General features: G+C 35.4%; 1 protein-coding gene across 1 annotated transcript in view; it reads left to right on the top strand.

The window, feature by feature from the left end:
- The first annotated feature begins 4,141 nt into the window (after positions 1 to 4,141).
- hpse2 (heparanase 2 (inactive)) overlaps positions 4,142 to 24,847 on the top strand; it is a 142,254-nt gene continuing 121,548 nt past the window's right edge. The window contains exons 1-3 of the mRNA XM_018095632.2: positions 4,142 to 4,798; positions 6,637 to 6,794; positions 16,636 to 16,797. Of these exons, the coding sequence (XP_017951121.2) occupies positions 4,545 to 4,798; positions 6,637 to 6,794; positions 16,636 to 16,797 (574 nt within the window). The 5' untranslated portion in view covers positions 4,142 to 4,544. The remainder of the gene's footprint in view (positions 4,799 to 6,636; positions 6,795 to 16,635; positions 16,798 to 24,847) is intronic.

The raw sequence follows: 24,847 nt of genomic DNA, 5'->3' as shown, positions 1-24,847 counted from the left end.
ACTGTATATTATATACACCCATGGAACAGATGTGAAACTGATTGTGTCATAGCTACTAAATAAATCTCAGAATAAGAAAAAAACAGCAGAAAGTATAGTGTGTAGCTTGCAGTCTGGGGTTAGGGATCACAGATTAATTAACTCTTTACTTGACGCGTATGCAAGAGCTTCTTCATCTGTTTAGGGAAACTTCAGGGTTAAATAACCCAAGGCAAGTCTGGGGTTTTTTAGGTGTACAAGCTGTGGGGATCACAGGCACTATTCTCAGTAAGTGAATTCCTTTGGAGGCCCTGAAAGACTGAAGAAAGGAAACATTTTCTGTCATTTAATGCGGTTTCTGGGGAGAGAGAGACAACATTAATGGTTTTTCCTTGCCAGTGTGTTTACTACAGCATGCTGGGAATCACAGGATTTAGACTCCAAGGTGCAAGCAATAGAAATGAAAGCCTAATGTTTTGTTATATACTGATGGTTTTCTAAACAGGTTTCTGTTTCACAAATTAGCTGCAGTTTTGTAGGTAAACATATTTAGAAGTCGAGCCATTTTATAATTTATTCAAATAAAAATATTTTCTGCAGTTATTGTATTTAAATGTCCTGGCTCCTTAAAGAGTATTTTAAAACAGATTTTGACTTTGTTTTAGTTTTATGTTTGTTTTTACCCTTGTTGCTTGCTCTATTTGTTGGCAAGCAACTTCTAATCTTATCATATGTTTATTTGCCACACAGGTGCAAATGATTTGGTTTTATTATATTTTAGAAATAATGTATAGTCTTGCGATACTCTTATCCAACCACACAAGGAATGCCGAATTATTCTGCCTTTGTAAAAAAGCAAATGCAAGCAAAGTGAAGACATAATTAAATGTTTTCTCTTGTTCGGTTACCACTAAAAATCTGGAAAACTATAAACGTCATAATTTGATTTTGAAGTGATTGAAAGTATTCTTTAAGAAAAAACATTGTATTGTTTAGTTAACAGAAACATTTGGAAAAATTATAAAGATTGTGTGTTATTTATATAAATGATCGCTGGAATGGCTTTTGCATTCTGAAACTGTTTGGTCGCCTGGCATGTATCTTAATATTTTATAACCTGTCTATATATTGCTAAATCAGGATCATTTAGAAATTTGTAAAAAAAAACCCTAGTTCTTCAGAGATGCTTTAGTAAAACCTTTTGGATTAGACCGAATGTGCTGTAGATGGCGCTATTGAGCCTTTTCCTAATTTTATTTTTGGTCACCACTTTTGAGACTTGCTCCACTGTTGGATAATCAGCAACTGGTTTGTATTCATTACTTATTAAGCATCTTTCATCACTTTGCCTGAAAACTAAATATAAAATCTTAGCATTTACCTTAGTTAGAATAGTAAACACAGCGTTATGCTAAATAGTTGCAATTTTTAAAAGAGCCCCAAATATTCCAAGGTTTTCACTGTGGCCCTTGTTCTGTAATAACATTTTTCTAAAATCTAACAGAAAATTTGTTATAAAAGGTTAGAGGAATGACTACGGAAAATGTGTTCCAGCACTTTGGGCTGTGAGTATTGTGATGAACTGGATCAGCAACATTATTAGTTTCGCCCATTCAGCCACGATATAAACTTGTTTGTTTGGGGGCCTTTAGACATTCTAGCCCTAAACTGGCAGCAAATAAAGTTTTTCTTTAATAACTACTGCTTTGCAATGGCTATTAAAATAAGATGTACCTGGTTTTATACATAAAATAGCCAAGGCTATGAGGAAAATAAAAGAATTCACGTGTTAACAGTAATAACATAAAAATATTACCAATTCTAATCAATGCATATCAGTTGGTTCGTCACCGCCTTTGCGTAATAAAAATTGTTTTTACTTTTTATCTGTTATAATAAACAAGTCAAGCGCCATAAATAACCTGCAAAGTATATTCTCATAAAGAGTGCTTATTGATGTCATAAGTTATAATTGGCGTTTCGCGATGTCAATTGTATCATTTGACTTATTGTAACATATTGAAAGTAATTTACCCTATGTGTAAATTATATAAATAAGCGAATTCACCTAGTAGTATACTAGCTGAAACTCCCTGACGTCTAATATTTTATAACGTCATAAATAACATTATTTCCTGTATCTTTATTTCAGTTGTGCCTGTAGATAGTAAACGTGTGCATCGCATTAAGTGCTGGTTGAGAAATGTGCTGCCTTTCCCACTGGCTGCTATAGGACCATTAGCAGAGTTCAGGCACAGTAATTTATAAATAGTCACAGTAAGCTGGTATCATCAGTAAAGTTTATAGGTTAACAATAGAATAAACTTTATATCCAATGTACAGCTTTGTCCACCAGCCAGTTATAGAACTGGCAGACTTGTTCCATCGCTAAACGCAGAATGGGCAATCTGGTTGCACCAGCTGTCTATAGTATTGAGAGCTTCTCTCCGACAGCCTGCAGTGGAATGGGTAGCTTTGGGCGAAGGGCAAGCCACAGAATGGACAGCGCTTTTTCATGGACTAACATTAGAATGGGCAGATTGGGTTTACCAGTTAGCTGCAAAATGCGCAGTCTTGTTCCATGGAATAACTCAATATTAGCCTCTGAAACAAGGCTGATCCTTTGTAACTAGCCCATAGACCAAGACGGTCTATGGACTAGATACAAGGGATCAACCTTGTTTCAGAGGCTAATATTACAGGGCAACCCTTTTGACATAAAAAATAACAAAAGTGGTTTAAAGGTAATACCTTTGTTGGCTAGCTAAGATAACCATAGCAAGCTTTCAGAACATTTTAGATCCTTTTTCAAACTGAGCTTAAAAGCTTGTTATGGTTATCTTAGTTAGCCAACAAAGGTATCACCTTTATACCACTTATTATTTTTTTTATTTTAAAAGGGTTGCCATGTAACATTTTAACTAGATTACACGGTATATCAGCTTTTCCTGTTTGGGTTATTAAAAGATATCAGGTACTACTAGCTACTATTATTTATAATGCCTGAATTACATTCAGTGCTATGAGCCCTGCTACATTACCTGCACTTATCATGTTAGATGGTATCCTTAGAAAGATACCGTGGGTAACAACATTTTACAACTTGAGTTGTATGGGTAGTAATAGAGTAGGGCAGGACTAGCAAGTGGGTACTTTGCCCAGTTTGAAATAGGTCCACTGCACCTTGTGTGAGTCAAAAAAACTTTAAATGAAGGAGCAAGGTTGTATGTTTTATATATTTCAGGTAATTAATATACTATTTAGTTTTTAAAAAATAATATTGATAGATGGCCCACGGGCTGATTCATGAAAATTGCATAACCTGCATTTAAAACGCTTGCGAACAACTTCTATATTAGATATACTCAACATGAATGATCAATAACACACAAGCCTATAGAGGATGTACAGTACTCAGTTTATCTGCCTCAAAGCTACTGAGTAAACAAGTGATACAAGACCATAAGACATCTCAAAGACCTTATAAATACAGTCAATGCACCCATTTTGGAGGTGGAATTAAGGTATTGTTCTCTTCTGTGTGTGTGTGTGTGTGTATATACACTATTGACGCCCTTACCTTACTTTTACACCAATGCAGAAGATTGCTTTGTGTCATATAAATTGTGTATATATGTATATTTGTGTTGGACTGACCCAATCTACCCATTTCAATGCATTCATCTAACAACAAGAGCAAACCAACAGTAATAGTAAGAGGGTAAAACTACAGTAGTAAGGGGTATAGTATAGTAATGGTAGCGCAGTTCCACCTACAATATGCAGCCACACTCCCGCAATGTGTAAATTGCAAATAACCAGATTCCATTAGCCTTAATAACAGTAATGACAGGATATGCCCCAGAGCCAGACTAGACCCTACTACACAAGTTACAGGTTGGCAGAGGATAAACCACAATTACATCCTTAGAACTTTATTGATGCTCCTTAAGTGCCAGGTCAAGCCCACAGACAGCACAGGGGAATTCAGTGGGGGTTTATAAGAATGGGATCAAACGTAAAGGCTGGAACCCTGGTGTTTGTCACCCAGACAGAGGCCGGAGTTTCAGCACAGATGCGATCAAACCCAATAAACCTCCACTTATTGCATAGTACATTCACATTTGGGGTGTGAAATGTTACCCTGATACACAAGGGAGCAGTAGAGAAGCAGGGAATCTAAGAAGCAATTTCCCCAGTAAGTACAGACTCAACGAGACCGACAGCCTTGCGTAGCTCCTACTTAATCTCTAATCTGTGAAGCGGCTTGGTGCCTGCAAGCAAATGGTTAAGGATTCACCTTCCCATGTGCGGCAGCAGCAGAAGAGCGCGTCTGCAGCAGGAATCTCTTCAATGGGCGGCGCTGTCTTGCTTGGCTCTTAGCTGAAACCGTTGAAAGGCTGGTCAGGGGCGTGGGTTTCCCTCCAGCAGCACCAAAACATAGCAAAAAGGGCTTTGTGACATCCACATGAGATAAGTCCAATTAGTTTCCCAGGGAGTCTCACCCTCCAAGATAACGGTGTAAGCTAGACAGCTGGGATCAAAGCCTGCCTCTTCTCTGTGCAATGTTCCTACTCAGCTCCTACCTTTCAGAACTCCTGCTCATATCCTTTCTAATCTTGCTATCCCATTCCCCATGTTCCTGCCAACCTGGGGAGAGAAGAATTTACCCTGCGCCCAGGTCTCCCAGTGTGAAGGGAAGGACTTTGATTCTCCTTGATGTCAATACAAAAACCCCAGTTAGGACTGTCAGTGAGAACTTCCTTTCTGTTCAGCTCGACCCCTCTATTATCCACGATGGTTGGCTGGACTTTTTAAGGTAAGTTCAGAATGCGACTGTATATGAATTTTATACTAAAACGCAACATCTACTGACTTGCCATGAAACGGATACTTCACTACAAAACATTTCTACAGGCTTCTAAAACATGTTCTTTTGGAGAACGGAACTGGTTTGCATTAAGATGCACATGTTTGCAATGTAAAAAGCATCTCAGAAATTTATCAGTTATGACTGAAAAAAATGCTGTGCTTACGCATACCAAGAAATTACCAGCCCTGTCCTGCCTAAAATGATTTTGCACGATATAATGATTGCAGGGGCATTCAGAATATTTATATCAGGATGTGTATAGTGAGCAGTGAGCCAGTGTGGCTGATGGGACTCCTAGCCAGTCTGTGCTGACTTTCCTTACTCCACATACACAGTTTCCAGCTCTGCAAACAAATATTAGCAGCCAAATACGTGTTTTAGTGTTTCTGTGGCAACTTCATGAAATCTCTCTAAAACGTAGAGTTCCTCATAGTACATAAAAGAAAACAGTAATACTATTACCTATTCCAAGCTTGTTGTCTTGCTCTATTATTCGAAATCATTCACAACTCTAGTTAAGTAGATTTTCTCCGAAGTCACAAATTATGTTTCCTGCCTTGATGGCGAAATCACATAGTGCATATCACATTTGGGGTTTTAATATTATTTAATAGATTGAAATCGGAAAATTGCATGAGACTAGTTTCCTTTTTTTCCTTTAGTGGATATTAATTTCATTTGCTGAGGAGTTTCTGTATATACTACATTCCTCTGTTTATCCCCAAAGGTAACCAGAAATGATAAAGAATAAATATTTCACCCAGCTGTTGTTCTCGCCTTGGATATATCATCTGTTCTCACTGCAATAATAAATATGATCACAAAAATAATTACCTACTGCAGAACCATTTATGTCCCAGCTGGGGAGTTCTAACCAAATAAACGTTCATGTCTGGCAGAAGATCTTGTTAATCGAGGAGACAGGGAAGCTTAAAATCTTTTAACGAAAACTGCCCATGTGTGTGTGCCCTATTCATTTGCTTCTTCGGGTACCACGATTTTTTATACACATTATGAACCTTTTTTGTAGGAACCATTAGTACAATCACAACACTCAGACTGACAATTATTTCAACACAAATCATTCCAACAAACAAAACTATTCACAAACGTCTATCAAGAATTACTGTACTATGACATTTAGTTCAGAACAGTCCATGTAACTAACGGATTTTTATCTTACATGATTTTACCAAATAATTGCATGGGTGGTGAGCACCAGAGGAAGAAGGAACAGTTAAAATTCTCACTGTTAAGTGAAAAACAAAACTGTATTAGATCTGTCTGTTCTGTTCTTGTAACAGTTCTAAAGAATAAAGCCAGTTTCGTTAGTATGTATGAAAAGAAACACATTGATATATCCTCTACAGAGGGGCATGGGTTTCATTAAAGTCTGTCTGTGTATCTATTTATCTAATCTATCTATCTATCTAGAATATCTATCATCATCTTCATCATCAATTGTCTGCCCATCTCTATATTGGCTTGAACCCTTTACCACTATATTTAAAAGCAATGCTGACCTATAGTTTAGCTTATATAAATGGCTAAGGCCTTACTGAAGTGGCTCAGGGCCTTTTCATGTTCACACTATACCACTAAATTTCTGCTGAATGATAACTGAAGTACAGATGTGTCCATCAGATATTCTCTAGTTTGTACTAAAAAGAGAGAAAAAGATAACTGTGCTGGAGAAGATGTAGTCCTGCCTGTAACTTTGGCTAAAGCCTGAGCCCTGGTTGCTGATGTTGTAGCTAAAGCTGCCTGTCTCTCTTTACATGCAGTTCCAAGAGGTTAGTGACGTTGGCCCGAGGTTTGGCCCCTGCCTTTCTCAGATTTGGGGGAAGGAAGACAGATTTCCTGCAGTTTCAGAACCTGAAGAATCCGGCAAAGAGCAGAGGAGGGCCTGGACCAGACTACTATCTGAAGAACTATGAGGACGGTAAGAAAATAGTATGGGATCAGACAGCAATAGTTGCCAACTTGTGGCCCCTAGCTGCTGCTGCTGCTGAACTGCTATTGACTTGAAGTGAAATAATAGCAGGAATGTAGCACATGTACACGTTGATAATTTCTCCATTCTGTGAGTTTTGTCCAAGCAGCCTGTAAGCCATTCTCCGCCCACCCCCACCCTCCCGGTACTGTGATGCTTTGCGCCTGATGCTGCAGGTCCCGGTGTGGCACACGGGCCGCAATCTCACCTACAGCGTCTGGCACATTATATACAAGTGCATTTGCTAAGAAAAAACAAACAGGGAGCTAATTTTACATAAGGGCTTGAAAAGAAAAGTCGTTTTAAACTACTTTGTGAATTCCCTTTCCATTCTCTCCATTTAACTTCCATATCATCGAACCATTTTATTTAAGAACAATCTTACTAATGTGCACAGCCAGCAAATCAGTGCCCGTAGGCCCTATCGGATTCTCACTGATTTCCTAACCGGGTAGTGTAGTAGTGCAGCTCCGTACGATTCAGCTTCTCTAGCGGCTTTACTTTAGCAAGTTATACTCATTGCGATTTTGTCTGATTTTAAACCTCGCTGTATAGAAAACTAGTGGGTTTGTGAGGCTGTGCCAGCGCTGCTCATGGCGCTTGTTTTGCGACAACTGATGGTCGGTGCTGCTTCAGGGGCCCTGGATGCCGCCAGGGTAATACTCACCGCAAAGTAGCAGCCTCTAAAGATGAACCTTTCCACACAAGTTGTTAGCAGAGGTTTTAAGTTTTCATCACCTAAATATAGACCAGAGCTCAGCAATAGCATTTGAGAGAACGGGGGGAGGGAACATGTGGTGTATATTTAGGAATCTGTATAAATCAAAAAAGGTGCAGTAGGGGCTATTTCCTGCCATTATTATATACTTGCAAAATCACCTTAAATTTATTGCAGGTTTCCTCAAGGTGTAACAGCAACCACAAATTATCTGTCCACACTTACTGGCAGCTTCCAATGGTCTTACTGAAATTAATCATTTGCCTTTTAGCTACTGAAGCTAGTAACTTACCTTTTTTTAAGTTGATAAATAAGTTGACAGCTAAAATAAACTAGAAAGGAAACTATATTTTAAAGGGTTAGTTCACCTTTAATTTATCTTTTGTATGGTGAAAATAATAATTGAAGACCAATTGACATACTAAAAGGTGAAACTTCTTTAAAGGGCTAATGTTGCCACACAACTTAAATGTATTATTGACATTTATTATTTAATCTGTATCTAGTCTGTATCTGATAGTTTTTCATGCAATCATAGTTTTATACACAATGGCAAGGCTTATTATGTCCATCAAACAGTCCTGCTCTATATTTATGGTATTTGTATGGCTGTCTAGGGATTTTGCCTCTGTTGGAACAAGCAATATGATTACCCCCTCTCAATACATACATGCAGTCCTCTACACATTACATGCCCCACATGGGGGTTTTGTACACATTTAAAAACAAAAGGAAACTAAACCTACATTATTGTTTATTTGTAAGAGCAGGGATCTTGCATTTAATTCTGATTTGGGCACTCTCAGCTCAACTCTCATTTTAAACTCTACTGGGATAGGGGCTGATGAGAATGTTGTATAATCTCTGTGGAATATATAGGCACTATATAAATAACTGATACATAAAAAAATAAATAGACAAATAAAACATACATGGTAGATATGTTTATGTTCTGCAGAGTTCTGTATGTACTTTCTCTGCAGAATGTATACATACTGTTACTGGACTGTTGGTGAGATTCCACTTTAAGATAACTGCAGCTCCTAAAGTGACACTTCTGGTGCCTGACTTTTGTATACAATACATGGAAGATGGCTTGTGTAGGATATGGTTAGAAATAGCTTTATCAGCAATCTATTGGGGGTAAAGCCAATGCATTGTGGTTACCCAAAGTTAAAAAGAGGAACAATTTGTTTATATCAAAAAGGTGCCAATAATTGTTACTAACTATTGTACATCCTCATTTATAGTTACATATATTTGCAAGTGTGCAATGATAAATTGCTAATCTGTTAATAAAATTTAACTTCTGTGTATAATGCCAGGCCTTACTGGCATTCTTTTTGGTGTTAATACTGCTTAAACAGGTTTTTAAACGTAATGAACATGGTGATAATATATTTCTGTATTATTTTATGTATGTCTAGCTTACTTGTGTTGGCTGAACAATCCTTTACAGCCAGTATTAAGTAAATCTCATGTTGTTATTAAACTATTATTACAAAGCCAAAAGGCAAAACAAGTCTGGATGATGACCCTATGGGCCCACACTTGAGCCACTTATGTGGCTAAACTGAACAATATGGATAGCTTGAAAATTACCCATGTCAACCCAACTTACTATGTTACTATGTTACTATGTGTGGCCAGTCTTTTGGATAATTCATACCATATCACAAGCTTCAATTTTTCCTTCAAATACAATATCAATGATTGCACAGGCAAGTTCTTATAGTGCTGTTTTTATGTATAGCACCCAAGTGCTTAGAATTCATGGGCCATGGGCATCCCAGCTTTTGAGTTTGCTTCCCACTGGCGTGGGCATAAGGCAGTGCTTTTTCTCTGACCCATTTGAGCAAGTCATGATTTTCAAAGCATGAAACTTGGAAGCACTTTGTGCTGTTGTCATGAGAAAATTGGAAACCTCACTAGGGCTATGCAGAATAGGATTTATGAGGAAACGTTGTATAATGTGGTAAAGGAAAAAAATGCAATATACAGGCGCATAGCTATAAACAGATGCATATACATTGAGTATAATAACTGTAGCTTTATGGTTCTCCTAACTGATTACTCTGTAACAGATTCTCCAATAAAGTAGTCCTGCTAGAGTGTAGGCAACAACACAGATCAATCTCATTTCATGCCTACCAAGCCCAGAGCTATGGATAATGGAATAATGCTACCCCAAATACCTTATAAAGCCCTCATGGTGGAGCACTTTCCCTTTAAGCATTAGTGATAAAATGTCACTAATGGAGAATATTCTCTGCCAGACACTCACAAAGGATTATTTTCACTGATGGCTTCCACAGTCTCCCAAGGCTGGTACTAGTAGAATAGGTAACATGTGTGCCTTAGGGCTAGCACTCCCTTTAAGTTGCCCATAGAAAATCTTGTCCACACGGAATACATTGCTACAATCAACATATCAGTAGGAGATGAATGTTAGAATCTATGGGTGGATTGCTTAGTATTACTTTACTCCTTTCTATTTTGAGCAGGAGCTTCTGTGGATATAGATAGGTATTACAGAGTATCCAGCTTTTAGATCAAATGCAGTCTTAGCCTTCCCCCTTTTCTTCTCCATGTCATGCCCTTTACTTCCCTGCCTAATACTCTTCCCAAAAGGCACCCAAGGAAGTCTGGGGTGATGATGTGCTAAAAACACCCGTATAACATTAGGGTTTAGATTGGCATGGTTTTTAAATTCATTTTTTAAGATTTATTTAGGGTTTTTTTTTTTACTCTTCCTGTTTTCATGTTGGGAGAAGCTTTCTGGAAAAATATAAAAATCATGAAAAATGCATCATTTGACCAAGAAATTTTGACAAATTTACCCCTCTGGGAATGTCCTGCAAGGTTTTTTTTAAAACTTTTTTTTTGCCAAGGAAAAAATACCAGTAAAGAATGATAAATAGAGAAAATTTCCAAACAATTAACATTTTTTAACTGGTGATAAAGATCAAAAGGATTTTCTTTGCAACATTTGATGCCTGAAGTAAAAAGATGTGAATAGAATTACAGAGCTGCAGAAATGATATATATGAATTGTGATATAGTTCTACAATGTGAAAACAACTTTCAAGCAATTTTTGGCATAGCTCATAAAATGGTTTTCCACTGTTAAAGTTGGAGAACACTTTCTGGAATAAAAACAATGGAGAAATTGAAGGAATAATTTGGTAAATGAGCCATATGATCACAATTTTGTATTCTGGAAAAAAATCATTAAAGATTCAGAATGTCAGAAAAGTTTTTGGAATGTCAAAAAAAGATTTAATAAAGAAATTCTACCATTGATAAAATGCTAAATGTTACCCAGAAAAAAACAATTCTACAATTCTCGCCAAACGCAAGTTTTCAATAATGCGTCCATTGTGAGAAAGGATTCTCACATCTAACTTTTCTCCACTCTTTGTTTGATTTCTTCTTCAAGAAAACCATTGGTGAAAATAAAAAAAGGCTTTTATTAAACAGGGTGGAAATACTCACCTTGATAAAAATGCTGATGTTGCAGAAAAAACAATGCTTTTTTGAACTGTTCTTAAATGTGCAAATAAATCATTTTGTAGCCAAGTCTGAGCAGGGAAAAGATATCAGTATTTAGTAAAAGCTGAGTTAATGTAACATGATTCCCCATCATATTACAATATTTCTATCATGAATTATAAAACTGATCATCACTTGCTGCCTAGGAGAATGGTGAAAATAATCTTTATTTTTCCCCTTTATTATGTGACTACTATTAAAATCCAGTAAAATCCACAACAGATAAGGAACGCCAATCAGATCTTGAGGTTTTATTCTCTATTTGCTATCAATGCAGGACTATAAAAGCAAGATTTCTTTTAAAAACTTGCAGAAACCTTTTCAGATTTGAGGATGGTATTGTAAAATGCTGTTTAGTTAACACCTAGTACTGAGTTTCCCAAGAAGATTATACAGTTAAGCTGTTATGAAACATTTTTTGCACACCAGAGGTAATTTTGTAAACAGACTGCAATTTACTTATTTTCTCAATTCTGTAACTTAAAACTATACCCTTGGTAGATATTTCTATCCAAGAGAATATGTAGCAAGTTTGCTTAAGCTTTTTTCCTGCCTTTTATTAAACCTGTAATAGAATTATTGCAAGATGCCCAGTGTATACCCCATATTATTATGCTTACAGAAAAAAAGGTTTCAAACAGTAACATAATATACATAATATTTGGCAAATTTTATCAAAGAATATATCAAATCCATTCAACATTACAGAAGCAAGCAATATACTTTATCCCCGGGGCAGAGACAAGGTTAATTAAAATGCCCACATTACAATCCCGCATGTTTTTCACATTAAAGATCTGTTTCACTGAATTTTCCTCATCTGACTTAGACCGTTCTACTTATCCTTTGAAGTCTCAGACTATGTTTTTCATGTTGAATGTAACACTTGAAATTGATCATTTCAAGAATCTGACATACAACTTAAGTTACCCTCCTGTGATGTCTACAAATACAAACACTAGTAATAAAGGATAATACTGCTACCCTCTTTTAAATTATCTTCATACAGTAGAAGTTCCTAAACTTTGGGACTGCCTGCTCAGGAGTCCCAAAAAGTGGATGTGGGGCCCAGTCCAAGGACTGATATTTAGATTTTTAGTGGAGGGCTCTTAAATTATACCATTAATAAATACAGGTACAGGTTTTCTAGAAACTTGTTATCCAGTTCCAAGTTATGGGAATGCCATCTCCCTTAGACTGTACTATAATCAAATAATTCAAATTTTACAGATTATATCCTTTGTCTCTGTCAAAACAATCGTATTGGGTTTATTTAATGTTTATATGATTTTTATAGTAGGTATGGAAAATATGGAAATCCAAATTACTGAAAAACCCTGAGCCAGAAAACCCCAGGTCCTGAGCATTCTGGATAAGAGGTCCCAGGCATGTACAACATATAGTTAATGAATTCAGTGCATATAAAAAAATGTGAAACAAAGGAGAATATGCTTAAAAAACACAAAATACATGCCTGGGTGTTGGTGCAATATGCACATATAGACAAAACATTTCATTTTCAGATATTTTTAGTCAGTGCCAAAATATTTATTCAGTGATTGATGCTTCCATTTCCAAAGCAGCTTTTATAATATGCTGTAGTTTAAAGAACAAAATTATGGAAATGCCTTACAATATATCAACACGAATTAAGAGCAGCTTTAGCTCTGTCAATGCTCTGCCATACTAGTCCTGAACTATGTTTAGTAGGATACTGGAATATTGTGTAAGAAGAAGCACCTCAATTAATTAAGCAAGGACAGGAAAATGTTAACTAGTTAGAAGCAATGGATATTAGCCAGTTGGATGTCTGGTTAAAAGGTCTTCAAGAAAAACACAGTTGATTTGACTTATTACTACAGATCAGATCAGACAAGAACCTTCGCAGACATTATGGTTATCCATTAACCGAATGCAAACATGACCAGTATATCCCATATCTGGGTTCCCTTGTGCACAGAATATTGCATTCATATCCTTGTACCAGATGCACCTTGCATTCACAAGCCCCCATTGAGAACTTTGTGACCTTAGAGGTGCCCTCACTGTCAAGCACATCTCTTTGCATTCTAAGGGGCATATTTATTATGCTGGGTAAAAAACGCTGTAAAATTGGTGTAATTTTTTTAAACAGTATAATAAATATGCCCCTAATAATTGGATGCAAAGAATTATGCCTAACCCTGATTGGTTACCTTACCTTGCACCAGGTTTGTAAACAAGGCTGCATACATAAACATTACTGTATCAGCCATTTAGCCATAATTGCAAGAATATTTATGACAGCAAAAAAGTTTTCTCCCCTAAATAGGCATTCTTGCTAGAGTTTACCCTAATTGACCCTTAAGTTCTCAGGCTGGGATGTGCCATCTTTGGCTCTGTGTCTCACATTTTGGGAACTGCTGCCTTGAGTGCTTCACAGTTGTAGCACAGCAATTACAAATTGGGGTAGAAAACAATAGATGGGTCCTAAGGGGTGCTTATTTTGTCAGTACAAATTATGCGTAGAACTAAATGCTTAATAATGTATTCTAATAATTTATCAATGCTTCAGTAAAAATTATAATTGTGTGAGTAAAAATTTAACCCCTGATTCAAAATGGACTCAATTTTCAATACTCAACAGCTTTTTCTCTAAAAAACAGCTACAATTATACTTATTATTATTAGTTAGTTAAAGAATTTAGAATGAAATAGAATAGAAGTTTATCAAAGAGAACTTAGGAAATATACGGGACAAATAAGGGACATTACAGATTGTGTAATTGTGTTAGATATTTCTCGGGAGACAACAAAAAACAAAACAACATAGAAGTTTTAACCAAGAACAAATGTATTAACACATTTTCCAGTTAAAGGGCACCTACCACCTAAAATGGTTTGGACTCTGTTAGCCCCCACCTCCAGTGGGGGAAACTATTTTGAGGTGATAGGTATTCTTTAACTTTGTGTAACTATCATCGAAAAGTAAACTAACTTCTCAAGTTAAGAATTTTAAGAAACTATGTACAGTACCTCCTAGTTTTTAGACATAATTGCATAATGTGTAAAATGCCACTTTTAAGAAAGTTTAGTGGTGCTTGCAGTGTAGTTCTGTTCACTAAACTTTTATTACATTGCAAATTTTTAAGAGGTGCTTGAAGATGGCGTAAATGTTAGCACAAAAATAACTACTTCTTCATTAAGAAGTTTTCTGACATACACTGCGCCCTGGCGCAAGCTAATAAATGCGCTTTTCCTACCCTACTGTCACATGTAAGGCATAGGGTTCACAAAACATTTTTTTTAACATTCGTGCAAAGGCAAATTTTTAGTTGCATTGTGAAAGTTTTATCCGTTAGCAACTTATATTACATTCCCCTATTGGAGTTCTTTCTTTTTTGATTTTCCTCAAAATTAAATACAGACACATCCCTGTCAAGGTGAAAAAAAACTTTTAAAAATGAGCAACATTATCTGAAAAGAATAGTAATCCATAGTTATGGCACATAAAGTAGCAACCAAGCAACCACCAAACTCCCCAAAACTGCAGCAATAACAACTGCAACAATTGGGGATGCACTCTGTGTGGTTTCATACCCCTTATTTGTGAAATATAGGCTAGATTTTTTTTTTTAAAATACATCCCTTCAGCTAGTTAGATTTGCCATACTTGTTTTCTTACATCCAGAAATATGTATGCAAGTCTTCCCAGAAATATGTGTTTTTATAATATATATATATTCATAGAAACATGACAAACCATTAAAAATTAGAAAAGGCAATTTAATTTAAAGTCTTAAAATTGGGATAAATGTATTTGCAGCTTCTGAATAAAATATACTGTATGGTCTTTGCAAAATTGCATGGTTTTTGCCAATTTCCTCACAGAATAAAATAAATTAAAAAAAGGTTGATATCAGCTTTCTCCCTATTGCAAGTGATGTAAACAAACCATATATAAATAGCTTGGCTGATGTATCATATGTTTAGGTCTACAGTTACAACTACATAGAATCCAGAAACCTGTTATTCAGAAAGCTCTGATTTACAGGAAGGCCTTCCTGTAGACTCCAGTTCCTTTTTCTCTGTAATAATAAAACAGAACGTTGTACTTGATTCCAACTAAGATATAATTAATCCTTATTGGAGGCAAAAAATCCTATTGCATTTAAGGTTTAAACGATTTGTTAGTAGACTTTAAAGTGTGGAAATTCAAATTACGGAAAGACCCCTGGAAAAACCCCTGTTTGGATAACGGGTCACAATCCTGTACCATACACAGCAAAGGTGGGCTGTTTATTAAAAGTTCATTTTGTAGTGTTTACCCTCAAGACACCTATACATACATTCTGTATCATGGTATGCAAAGACTGGGGGAAAAAAATCTGACTAGAATCTTATGATGAGCCAAACTAGAAACAGACCTGAGGCTGTGTGCACAAAAATGGCATTGTGTGATTCTCTAGGCGCAAGTCAGTTGCATGTTTTGTTACAACGTACAAGGGGCAACAAAAATACCTGCTGTTGATTCGAGGGCTCCCATGTATTCTCGCTCCCTGTACTTTGGAACTTGCATGCAGTTCTGCACAGTTCATCAAAGGACTCTGCACTGCAAGATGGTTTTTGGTTTGCCTAAATTGCAAGGGACATGTATAGGTGCAAGTGCCTTTGTGAATAGTATTTAAAAGTGGAATTTTGGGTGCAATTGTGTGCTTTGCACTCAAATTTACAGTTGGAAAAAAACCTACTGAGGCCAACACTTTGAAACAAATCTGAAAAAAAACAGACCCAAGCCTATCCCTCAAATTTTTGAAGAATGTAGGCACAGTGTTGCTGATATTTAGAGGACTTGTTTCCCAGCATATAGGTTGCATGTATGTGGCACAGAGAGGGTTAAACTGATATTTCCTTTGCCCATATAAACCTCATTCATCTTAATAAAACACTAATTTCACATGGGGGGGCAGATTTTTGATCCATTGATTGTTGAGTTTGGGGAAAATTGTTATAACAAAACGTGACATGAGTTCTTTAGGGTGCTTTCATTTTGTTACACCCCCAGCTTGACGCTCAGTGGATCTTTAATCTTCCCCTGAGTGTACTGTGAAAACTATAGCCAAGGAAAGGAAAGTTATTGCCAGAGAAATGTAAAATATTGTCTAAAATATGTATAAAATATAAAAATGTATAAAATATAAAAAAATTATAACATATTAGTGAATATTGTTCTTTAGAATGCTTTTAGTAATACTGAACATAAATGTAATAATGACACCATATCATTTCAATGCTATATAGATATATTTTGGCATTTTGATCCTGAAGTTTATATTTTCCCAAAAGGTATTTTTGACCAATATCTACAAGAAGTAACACAACTTAATGAGATTTTTTATTTGCATAATCATGCATATGTCCTAAAATATTACATATTGTTGAAATAACATGTATGTCTTTATCAAATAAACAGTATTAAATGAATTGTACTTGCCAAAGTCCTTATATATCTATGCCGTGTATCTTATTTTTGCATTACAGACATTGTGCGTAGTGATATTTCTCTTGACAAGCAGAAAGGCTGCAATATTGCCCAGCACCCGGATACCATGCTGGAACTGCAAAGGGAAAAGGCAGCTCAAATGCATCTTGTTTTGATGAAAGAACAGCTCTCAAACACTTACAGCAATCTGACTCTGACAGGTAAGAATTCTATTTCAAGAGACAATATGCAGGACATTTATATATGTGTAAGAGGGTAACAAAGAGGGCTTAGCATTAAAAGAATAAATAAAATAGTAAATCTCCTAAAATTTAAAACCATATTATTTATCTGCCTATTGTACAATAAGGGGATACCTGTTTTATTTAGGCTTAATTGTTTGCGAGTTTTAAACAACTGCCATTTGTCTTCTTAAAATGGTTGGTAGTTGGCCTGCAGAGTGTCTAACATCCCCTCCTGCTTCTCTTTTGCTTGTTTTCTTCTCTTGTATGAGAAAACAGAACAATAAATCTTAGGGCAATGACAACTCATGGCTAGAGCACTAAATTATCAGTTTTGAATTATGGGAAGTGTGAGACTTTCCAACTTCAATACATAAGCAGAATAGTCTGAATACTGGATGTATAGAGTGTATGGATTTATTGTCAATTGCAGAATTGCACAATAGCAAACACACATTTATATGTTATCCACATTCTGGGGATGAAATCAAACTTGGAGGCTTATTTATCAAAATTTGAGTTTGCAAATTTTTCTATTTTCTTCTTATTCAAATAAGCTCTATGGGGGGAATTTATCGTGGTTTTAGAGACTTGTAGAGACTGACGACTAAAGTCGTTCCCCGCAAAAAACAGAACTGTTGAGTAATTTATCAAAAGATTCGAAAGCATGATCCTAAAAAGATGCGGAAAAAACATGAAAACCGTGACTTTTTCGTATTGTCTCACAGATGAGCAATTTAAAAATTTCTAAAGCCACAAAGCAAAGAAAGATCTTATAGTTGTAAAAAGCTCATCTGCCGGTGACTTCTACATGAAATTGACAGCTTTTAATGGCATCATTTTTTGGATTTGTCTCAGTTTTGTTGTATAATAAATCACAAAAAAATAACTTTTTTGGTGCAAAAAGTTATGAATTGTGAAATCAAAACTAAACATTAGTAAATGCCCCCCAAATCATACCAAATATGAATGTGTTCTTATTTATAAAAAATAAGACCATGAAAAAACTCAAATGTAACATAATTGCATTCTACTCATCATTTTCAGTGGGTCAAATTTAATGGGTTAAATTTAAAAAACTCACAATTTACTTGGATGCTGTAGTTTTACTTTTAAAGTTTTTGTGTTTTGGATAAAAATTCTAATTTGAATGTTGATAAATCAGCCCTTTAAGCTGGGAATACACATAAAGATTTTTCTTTACTTTACAACCAATTTTAGTGCGGTCCGACAAAACCATTAAATTGTTGTAAGGTAAGTGTGCACCAAACGATTGTACATATAGCAACCTTTCATCCAACATCGGTCAAAAAATCAATTGGGCAGGTTAAAAATGTTCATCTTTTACATTAAATTTGTCCATTGTCCAATTGTTTGCAGGACCAAGCAGTCAGCTCCCACAGTTTTTTCTTAGCTTTAACTAGACGATGTCACTTGAAATCGTCGTTTTCATTAATGACAAATCGTACTTTTAAATGATCGTTTCACGTTAAGCTTGGTCCTATGATAACAGAAAGATCTTTTAAAAATGTACTCGTGTATGGCCAGCTTCAGAGTCTGCATAGGCTCTTTCTAATAGCTGGGAGATAAATGTTCCACTACTTTATAAACTTTGTTAACTCAATAAGTAGTGACATCTTGTCTGGGTGCAAACTTAAGATAAATGAGAAGGAAAGCACTTAACCAGCTGGTGTTTATATATATTTAGAAAACAAAGCAACAACTCTTCAACAAATCTTCAGCCAGACTCAGTTCAGTATGTTTGTATGTGTTTTTCCATATAATGATAATGTTATATTTCGCATATAGATCGCAAATGCCATCAATGTTTATTACTGAGCTCTTATTTAAAAGTATCTTTGAATCTACTGTTTGCGCATGCTTCATAGAACAGCATATATAGCTGCAATAAATAATCAATATCACCATTATTGCTACCTTTTAAATGCATATGATGAAATAGAGACACTGTAAAATGAGGAAATGTGAGAGTATTTTCTAATCTAACTTGTCCATACTGCTCTTTCTTTGAATGTGCACTCTGTATGAACCCAGTAAACATTAAAGAGCTAATAGCACACAGACACAGAATGAGCAAGTTTCTCTTGACAGTTTTATTTGAATTACCGTGTTATTATACAGAATTATATGGCACATATTTCACGTCATACATTTGATCCTAACAACTAGAGGTACATGCACAAGCAGCGGTGCAGACAGTTTGCAAGCATTTGTTGAATATTTTCAACAGTACATTTAAGTGGGAAATTTAGAAAATTCCTGGTAAAGAAAATGTTGTACTGGCATCTAAATATGTAATTGCAGTATAAAAAAAACCAAAAAACCCCAAAAAACTCACAGACATATTTTTTAACCTTCTTGTTTATGTCATAAGTTTTCCTTAGAACTTTTTCAGTTTCAATGACAATGTAGGGGAGAATGTTACATTATTTGGCCCATTTCACTATAAAGTATTTTTGGTACCTTCATGACAATTTAGTGGCACAATAATGACAATTTTGTTACTTTTGTTCCACGTCACTTTTGAAAATTTGCCAGCATTACAACTAATCCATAAAACTACCTGATACCTGCAGTGAAATTGGCAGTTGTAAAGGAGAAGGAAAGGTAAAACCCCTGGGGTGTTCTAAATGTTAGGCACCCCCCTAATAATTATAATCATGCACCTGATCCTGTGCTTCTGTTAGCAGAAAACTGCATCGGACCGGGGTGCTTATGAGAGAGCACTACAGACTGATCTTTTCCCTGCTTCCGCCTACTTCCCATCAGGTGTGCATATGCAGCAGAGTGAAATGCTGTCTTTTTAACTCTACTGCACATGCACCACCCTGGGGCGATTGAAGAATGATGAAGCAAACCAGTACCCCAGGCCAGTGCAGTTTCTGCTAAAAGGAGCACCAACCCGGGGTATCAGGTAAGTTATTATAATCACTGTGATTTCACCTTTCCTTCTTCTTTAAGACATGAAATGGTGTTCCTACTTGCTGAGTCTATTTTAATTCATTTTTTCATTAATTTTTTTCCATGATATGTTAAACTATATTTATGGAACGTCTTAGTAATCTGTAAATATACAGGTATATGTAATAAGGGATAATAAGGATTTCTCCGAATGGCTAGTCAAGTATGGGTGTAATACTTTATTTTCACAGTACGGGGCAGGGACCTCTATCCTCTTGTCTCTTTGATTCTTAACTTATTGCAGCTGTACCTTGTATTTATTTATATGTATTGTTATACTTTGTATTTATCTATTATTATTTTAATAACCCCTGCTGTATAAATCTATTCTACTGTACAGCGCTGTTTACATAAGTAGCACTTTCTAAATAAAGATATACGTACGCAAGTAGTTAGTATTAGTGCTCTGAGTTTGCCTATGTGATCCATTGTCATTATAGTATAACAATTATGAAGGGGCTGTTTTTGCTGCTACATGGAAGTTTGGATTGTTTTATTTGGTTATGGCTTAAAAGTGCTGTAAAATGTATTATGCAGCAGAAAGGAAGACTTATATTAGGAAGGTAATTATGAGGATTGTTATGAATTCAGATTTGCATATGCAGTATATTGTTGTGTTTTGCTATGTATGTTTTATCCTGATCAGTATCATTTGTTGTTTTTCAATTAGAGGGGACAGGTTTTAGGAACAAAAAAGTGTTATTTCAGCCAATGTAGATAAATTGCATGCAAAAAATATATCTTTATAACCCAACAGGGAGTATAATGTATTTAATGTATCATGAAATAAGTACATGACTGAGAATGAGTGATAGACAAAAAGTACATGATAATAAACCCTGATGACTGACTTTAAAAATCAAAGATAAAATGGGACCTTAAAATCTAACATTGTAGGATTCATGACTAACAATAGAGATAAAAACACTATTTGCAGACTGTGTTGCAGGTTGTGTTTTGCTTCTTGCACCATATTACTGTTCAGCTTTTCTTTATCTAGAATCCAGTCTAAAAATCTTTAACCTTATTCTTAATTTTTAATTATGACACAGAGATATTTTATATACTGTGGAATTCAGATTAAAGATGGTTCGTATATTTATTACATTTTTTTTTTTAGTTGACATTGAACCTAAAGTGTGGTACAATGTCTCTGGATAGAAATGCTAACTGATTCAATTCAATTATGATAATTTAACATATGATGAATATTCACATTAAAATCAGTTTGCTGTTTGATTAGTAGGCCTTTGTATTTGATTTCATAGAGCTAGGTTTATTACAAGGTGACACAATCTGTTTTTTGGTACAATTTAGCTATAAAGTGAATACATTGGCTGTGTAAGGGTGGACTTGACTGTTATCTGACCCACTACAAACTGTCTTATTTAGCCATCCACAGGTATTTAAAAATATCCTACATTTCTTTTAATTTCTTTTAATCTAATAGTTCAGAGTTCACAACCTTTAATAGTTCAGAAACCCTACAGGTTTCTTACTTGGGAAGACAGAAGTAATAATTGTAGAGTGCTACTCACCTATAGGCAGAAGCAGCTGCCAATAGGAACAAAAGTTTAGATACCCTCAGCTTTCCCTGATGATCACTACAAAAAATTTTTGTTTTGCCTCAGCAAGGACTCTCATCTCTCATCTCCTCTGCACTCAGAGTTAAATTAGATGAATACTGCCAAAGACAGCAGTGTAATAAATGTAAAGAAACCTTTGAGATAATGGCTAATTCAACATAAAGTACCCCTGTCAGAAAATCTAAACAGTGATATGAGTACTACAAAATATACTAACATGTGAAAGCATAATAATCTAGTGATATCACTTTTTCTGAAAGAAAACAACCATTTTCCAAAACAGCAGGACTCTATATAATAAATTTCATATTTGTACGTTGTATAAGTTAGCATTAGTAAATATATTCTATTTATTTTGGTTTTTTTCTAAATTGAGTTTTTGCTGTTTGGTTATTATTAGGTAGTCAACACATATGGTAGGAAATGGAGTGTTTTAAAAGCATGCTATAATTATCATCTTATTTAGCCAATATGTGTAGCAATCACTTTTGTTATTTTAAAACATTAACCTGTAACTTTTTGGCTGGATAAAATGTTATACAGGTATAGGACCTGTTATCCAAAAAGCTCAGGACCTGAAACTTTTCAGATAACTTTTTGTAATTTAGATCTCCATACCAGGTCTACTAAAATATATTTTATACATTAACTGAACCCAATAGGTTTTTCCTCCAATAAGGAAATATTATATCTTAGTTAAGAACAAGCTATTGTTTTATTACTACTGGTAAAAAGTATTTGACAAAAACGGAGTCTATGGGAGATGGCCACCCAGAATTAGAAGCACCCTGGATAATGGGTTTCTGTATAACAGATTCCATACTTGTACCATCTTTGCTTAGAACATACACTGTTGGTAGAAAAAGGAGACGTTTGCTTACCATGCAAAGGCTGTATATACAAGATGAAATATCAGACCTTAGTACAATTCGATCATACATATGGACAGTCAAATTCCACTGACAGGACTTGTCAGTTATGGGCATAGCCCATGCAGTTCCAAGTTACTCATACATGAAGCAAGTTAAGTTGACCCAGTTATCTTCTGACAAAATGGTCATGCAGTTTGGTCAAAACATTTACAAAATTGTATACAGTATAATACTGTATGACAATGGTCATATTATAAAAGCAGGACATGTGTTACAGAAAGCTAATACTTTAGTAGGATTTTGAGGAGTGATTGTAATTTCTTGTTTAAACTATAATAGTGATGGTTGCTGAGTAAATGTAATTCCATGTTTGGTTTGAAATACTGATGTGTAGGGGATGCTTTACTGATTTCTATTTCTTATCAGACATAATACATATGGTAATGCAGTGTGTAAGATGCCAAAAAGGCCATAGTCATCGCTCTGCACACTGGCTGTTCTGGTCTTTTAGCACTGCCGCACATCCCTGTGTTTTGGAGAGACCTGGCCAGGGCTGGCCTGTGCCCTCGCTGCTCTGTCCACTGAATTTTAAACCAGCAATCGGTACAGTGTGCAACTTTCCCCGGGGATCTTGCACCCCTTAGTGCATTAACACTCATGTCCTGGGAGTTCAGTAAATTACCCCTAATGTATGTGGTAATGACATGAATTGGCTTTTTAGCAGTCAGATTTGATTAAGAGGATGTGGGATTTTGACATTAAGAAGCTAAGAAAGTGTTTTATAAATTGAAACATTTATCAAAGCATCTAACCATCTCAACTGTTATGCCCAAAAATGAACAAGTTCCTGGGGGATTAGCAAATCGTAAAAACTCTTTTTTGGGTTACTGTAGCATAGAAAAGCATTTGTTAAATCTGAAAGAAGTGTTATTTTTTTAAGTGGTAAGTATCATTGTCACTCGGTAAAATATGTAAATCCTTTATGAACCCTTCCCTATGTTTCATTCTCAAATGTTTCCTAATTTTTATTCTCGCATTTACAGCATTTCAAATTGCAGTTTATAAACGGCAAATCAATCAAATTCACAGCTTTCCATTTTTAAAAAATCAATTACTGACATTTTTTGCATAATTGAGTAATATTGGACAGAGGAGATAGTGACACTGCATAAAGCCACTTATTTTTCTGATAATTACATTCCCCTTTAAAGAAAAGGTCAAAAGGTTTGGATTCCAGCTGTTTTTTCTCTTGAGGAAAAACACTAGTTAGTTTTAACGTCAATACAACATGTTTGACGACAACCCAAGGACTCTTTGATCCTCTGGCAAGTACGATTTGAAAGAATGACAAGTTTGCATTTTCATTATGTCATTATACTTCATAGATTACTAGACAAGAATAACAAAATATTTCATTAAATACAAGTAGACTTTCTAAATATTATGTTTTCGTGTCTGGTTAATAGGTTGCTGAAACTTATAAATCTGTCAGCATGAGGCTTTATTTGCCTTAACATCTAAATTACTTATAATATTTGTTCTTGTTGAACTAATTGTTTAACTTGTTTCTATAGATATGTTTTTTTTAAGTATAATAATTTTTCAGCTTGGCATAAAAATATCTGAAATATAAATATGGTTGTGTATGTTTTGAAGCTATCTAGCAGAGTGGAAAAAGCTCCTTCTTGCCATATTTGGCTTTAATAAAGTTCTGTTCAGTATCCAGTGTAGCAAGATGAACTCTCTTTTTAGGACAAAATACCAAAGGACAATAGCAGTTCATGTTCAATTTAATGGAACCTTGTGCAAAATGGGTTTGCAAACACGATCAGCTTTTTGTGAAGCAAATTAAACAATTCCTAAATGAAATACACAAACCTGCTAATATATGAACTGTTGACACAGCTTTGTTCCCGTAACATTAAATACTTAAATACCAAGCATTTGTAAGGCATGTCATTTGGAATCAGGGTTGCCACCTGTCCGGTTTCAACCTGGACAGCCCAGGTTTCTGAGGTGGCCAATCGTTGATCCCCACGTCATAGTCCTGTCCCGTCTTGGCTTTTCCCTGCTGTCTCTAGCCCCATCTTGTGGCATCACTAAACTTGTAGTTCTAAAACTGCTATTTAATTAAGAGACAACATTGCATCTCCATCTTTATTCTGCACATATAACTCAGTAATTTTCATGTTCACTGTCATAACAATTCTCACTTTGGCATAGATGGTTATTTTGTCTACCTACATGCTTTAATGAATCATCTCCCAAGCTTATTGGACTGACTGCTATGAATCTGTAGGACCAAACATGATGTCAGATAAAATTAGGATGCAGGTTTAGATCTTCTCTAATGAGAAATTAGGCCAGCACCAATAGTGCACATATAACACCAACCATAAACCGAATTGTTATGTGGTTTAAAGAAACTCTATACTGAGTTGCTTGGGGAAAATAAGTGGACTGTTGTTTTATTGTTCCTGTAACCTAGCATAACAACAAATGTAGTTTAGATTGTAATTGGCTAATATTTAATGTTATTATGTGCAGGTGTGCCCAGCCATGCATTTAGAACTATTTATACAGGACTAA

This window comes from Xenopus tropicalis, chromosome 7 (genome assembly GCF_000004195.4).
Source record: "Xenopus tropicalis strain Nigerian chromosome 7, UCB_Xtro_10.0, whole genome shotgun sequence".
Lineage (NCBI taxonomy): Eukaryota > Metazoa > Chordata > Amphibia > Anura > Pipidae > Xenopus > Xenopus tropicalis.
The sequence above is the reverse complement of the archived record's forward strand: the minus strand, read 5'-3'. Positions and strand labels throughout refer to the sequence as shown.